At 36.2% G+C, this 3,322-nt stretch overlaps 1 protein-coding gene across 1 annotated transcript; it reads left to right on the top strand.

Moving 5' to 3' along the window:
* Positions 1-2,362: 2,362 nt before the first annotated feature.
* LOC131167475 (probable WRKY transcription factor 7) lies at positions 2,363-2,885 on the top strand. The gene is made up of 2 exons (XM_058126277.1): positions 2,363-2,513; positions 2,643-2,885. The coding sequence occupies exons 1-2, from the start codon at positions 2,418-2,420 to the stop codon at positions 2,856-2,858; spliced, it is 312 nt and encodes a 103-aa protein (XP_057982260.1). The 5' UTR covers positions 2,363-2,417; the 3' UTR covers positions 2,859-2,885.
* The last annotated feature ends 437 nt before the right edge of the window (positions 2,886-3,322 follow it).

Raw genomic sequence — 3,322 nt, 5'->3', positions numbered from 1 at the left:
CCAAGTTCATTGACAATTAGGAGTAAAAGGAACAAGAATTTCTGAACTGTTTCTATTACACTGGTTGAACTATTGACATGATTGAACTCGCAACTAATACCTAGCAACTAAAGGGGAGTCAATTATTGATTGCATCAATTGGTAGTGTGTTGACACTAGATTCCATTTATCCTCTTGAGTTGCACAAAACTGCTAAATAAAAGAAGAAAGAAGCAAAAGAAAGTAGGAGTTTTTTCTTTCAAGAATTTAAATACAAACAAAACCAAAAACATCGCCACTTTATATTTTGAAAGGAGGGAAAACAATAGAGACTCTGCAAAGTCTAGCTAACTAGAAAATAGACTCTCTTATTTTAATTACATGCAAAGAAGGTGTTAGGCATCAGTGCAACATTTGTTCAATGAACTATTGTTGAGGATTTTTTTTTTTTAAATTAGGAATCTTTCCCATGTTCAATGGTCATGACACCAATGGTGATATACATGTATTTATGTACATGGACTCAAAAGCTACTTTGCTATGCTATAATATATGACACTAAGTAGTCTAAAATAAAAGCAAGATTCTAAGCCAGAAGCCACAAGCTTCATAGGATGGATTTAAGATTTTCAATTAAACATAATGCAAAGGCTACCTTGTCACACCATGGTTAATGGTAATTACGTAGTCAGATCAACATTGTCCGAGGTGGTAGCTATAAGCTAGAAGGGCAAGTTTGAGATTTTTAAGTTCAAAGGACATAAAATATACCTTATCACAGGATAAGTGATAGTAGCTACATAGGACGAAAATGATAGCAATACTCTCTACAATAATATAGTACTAGTGAGTTTTGGAGGGACAAATTCAAGGCTTGTAGTTTGAGGGGTACAAATCCTACCTTGTTGCGCTTAAAGTAGATGAACACTTCACAAGCTAAAGTTATCTCAAACATTAATTGATACTTTCAATTCGATAGCATTGAAGCTACCTCATATTTGATTGCACCCACATCACCTAAGCCTATTGTAGTACTTAAAGAGTCTCAAATGCGATGGTAAGCATTCTAAAAAGGTGGTACTGACTTTGGCATATATATATATATATATATATATATGAAGAAATGACATTTCTGGATTAGGTTAGTCATGAGAAAAATGTTTGTTAATTTGGACAATCAAGTTAGACTTGGTTAACCTCGGTAGATTTAGTTAGAACAACTAGGCCCAATCAAGTCTAAACAAAGCTTAGATACACTTAGAATCCCAAAAATAGCATTTCTTATGGAATGATATAATGCATAACTTTGCTTGAGTGCTCCATAAGACGGGTCTCCTTAAGAATGGTCTTCTGGGGCTTGGGAAGGGAACCTCTCTAGGGTGCCATCCTCAGTAAGAGATATACCTTAAGGGTTAGTAAAGGCTTTCTTTTACGGGCACTCTCCTCAAAAAGGGCTTCTAAGGGATTACCTAAGCAATGATTAGATCTAACCCTATGAGATTTTTCTTTTTCTTCACCTTAGAACATTCCTATTATTGCTTCTTTGCGAGGCCCCCAACTGCTAAGGTACCTTTCCTAAGCTCAGCTTTTTTAAAGTGCACCCTTAGGATGGGCACACCATCGACGACCTTTTTTAAAACTTGTGAGCTATCCTCCCATCCATTGGCCTTTTGCTCACTAAATGAAGTTAATGTAACTTATTTACATGTTTTGTAATACTTGAAACCATTTTGTATCACTATAAGAGCCACATAATGATGCAGATTAAAATACAATGTATAGTGAAGCTCCATAGCTCGTAACAATTGCATTGATCATCATTATGAGCTATGATCATTGATTCTTCGAGGGACTGTTATCCTTCTAAAGTTTATATAATTGATTGTCATAAGCATTTGGAGGACTAACACGAGAAATTATACAGGAGACCTTCCCCTCTACGTGTCCGTGTATCTGTTTCCTTAATGTTAGACACGTGACAAATTGATCCTGTATTCATTAATATCAAATAATTACTCATTTTTAGTAAGTGTATATAATTAAGGAAATAGACACACGGACACGTGGAGGGGGAGATCCCTTGTATAATTTCTCGACTAACACGAAGACAAAAAATAAATAGAAACAAATTAGTAAAACAATTCAAAAAGAAGAATACATAATATTACAAAGTGAAATTTGTAGTTATTATTATTCTAGTTATCTTCTTTTTTTTTGGTTTCAAATACAATCACTAAACCTAAACTAAATGATATGATTGATTTAATTTTTTTTCATTTTAATATTATTTAATAATAAAATATTAAATAATACTCTATTTCGTAAAAACATTTTGAGCAAAATTTTCGCGAGACTTACATAATATCGCAATACTTTAAACAAATCAACCTGCGAGATTTCCGTCGGGTTCAGCGTTTCAGATTGCGAATCTTTCGTAGATGTCGTCGATGGGTAGACCTCCACTGTCGTCTAATTCGTTGAAGAGGAAATGCGCCTCGTCGGATAACGGTGGTTCCGGCAAGTGCGGTGGGTCGGCCGGTCGCTGCCATTGTCCCAAGAGGAAGTGAGTTGTCTCTCTCCCTTTCTCTGTCTGCTGATCTCATTTGTTCTTTCACATTTTTTTTATCACTTATGTGCGTTAACTTCTTGTCCAATCGAAACAGGAAACTGAGAATGAAGAGGGTAGTCCTGAAGAACAGTTGAACTTGGTTGGGAACAGGGGATACTACAAGTTCAGCAGCGTGAGGGGTCGCCCGGCGCGGAAACACGTGGAGAGGGCATCGGATGATCCGGCGATGCTGATCGTAACCTACGAAGGGGAGCACAACCACTCGCTCTCCGTGGCGGAGACCTGCAGCCTCATCCCTAAATCCTTCTAGCTTCTTCCATGTATTTAATTTATTCCACTGCCCAACTGCATTTCTGTTGTGTGTGCAATACCATATGGGTGGGTTTGAGCTCCAAGGTGCCGTGTAAACAGAGTACTGTGACAAACCCATTGGGGAAAATAGAAAAGAAGGGTTTTGATAAAAAAGTTCAGATTGGAAGATGGTGGATTTGGTAAAGCAAATTGCATGAAATTTGAGATTAATTAAGCCATGGAAAGTGGGTTCAACTATAATGGCGAAACTGATTCAGTATGACGATAAGCTTAGCAAGTTATATTGAGCATGGTTGATAAACATTCTTCATTCTCAAATGGCTTTTTAAGCTTTTCAAACTTCGATAATGAGAAACAAATCATCAAAAAACTTGATAATCATGTTGTGAATTGATCTCTAAACATGATGACTCAAAATATAATATAAATGAGTATGTAACAAATGATCAACATATAAGATTA

This window comes from Malania oleifera, chromosome 11 (genome assembly GCF_029873635.1).
Source record: "Malania oleifera isolate guangnan ecotype guangnan chromosome 11, ASM2987363v1, whole genome shotgun sequence".
NCBI lineage: Eukaryota > Viridiplantae > Streptophyta > Magnoliopsida > Santalales > Ximeniaceae > Malania > Malania oleifera.
This window is presented reverse-complemented; position numbering and strand designations above follow the sequence as displayed.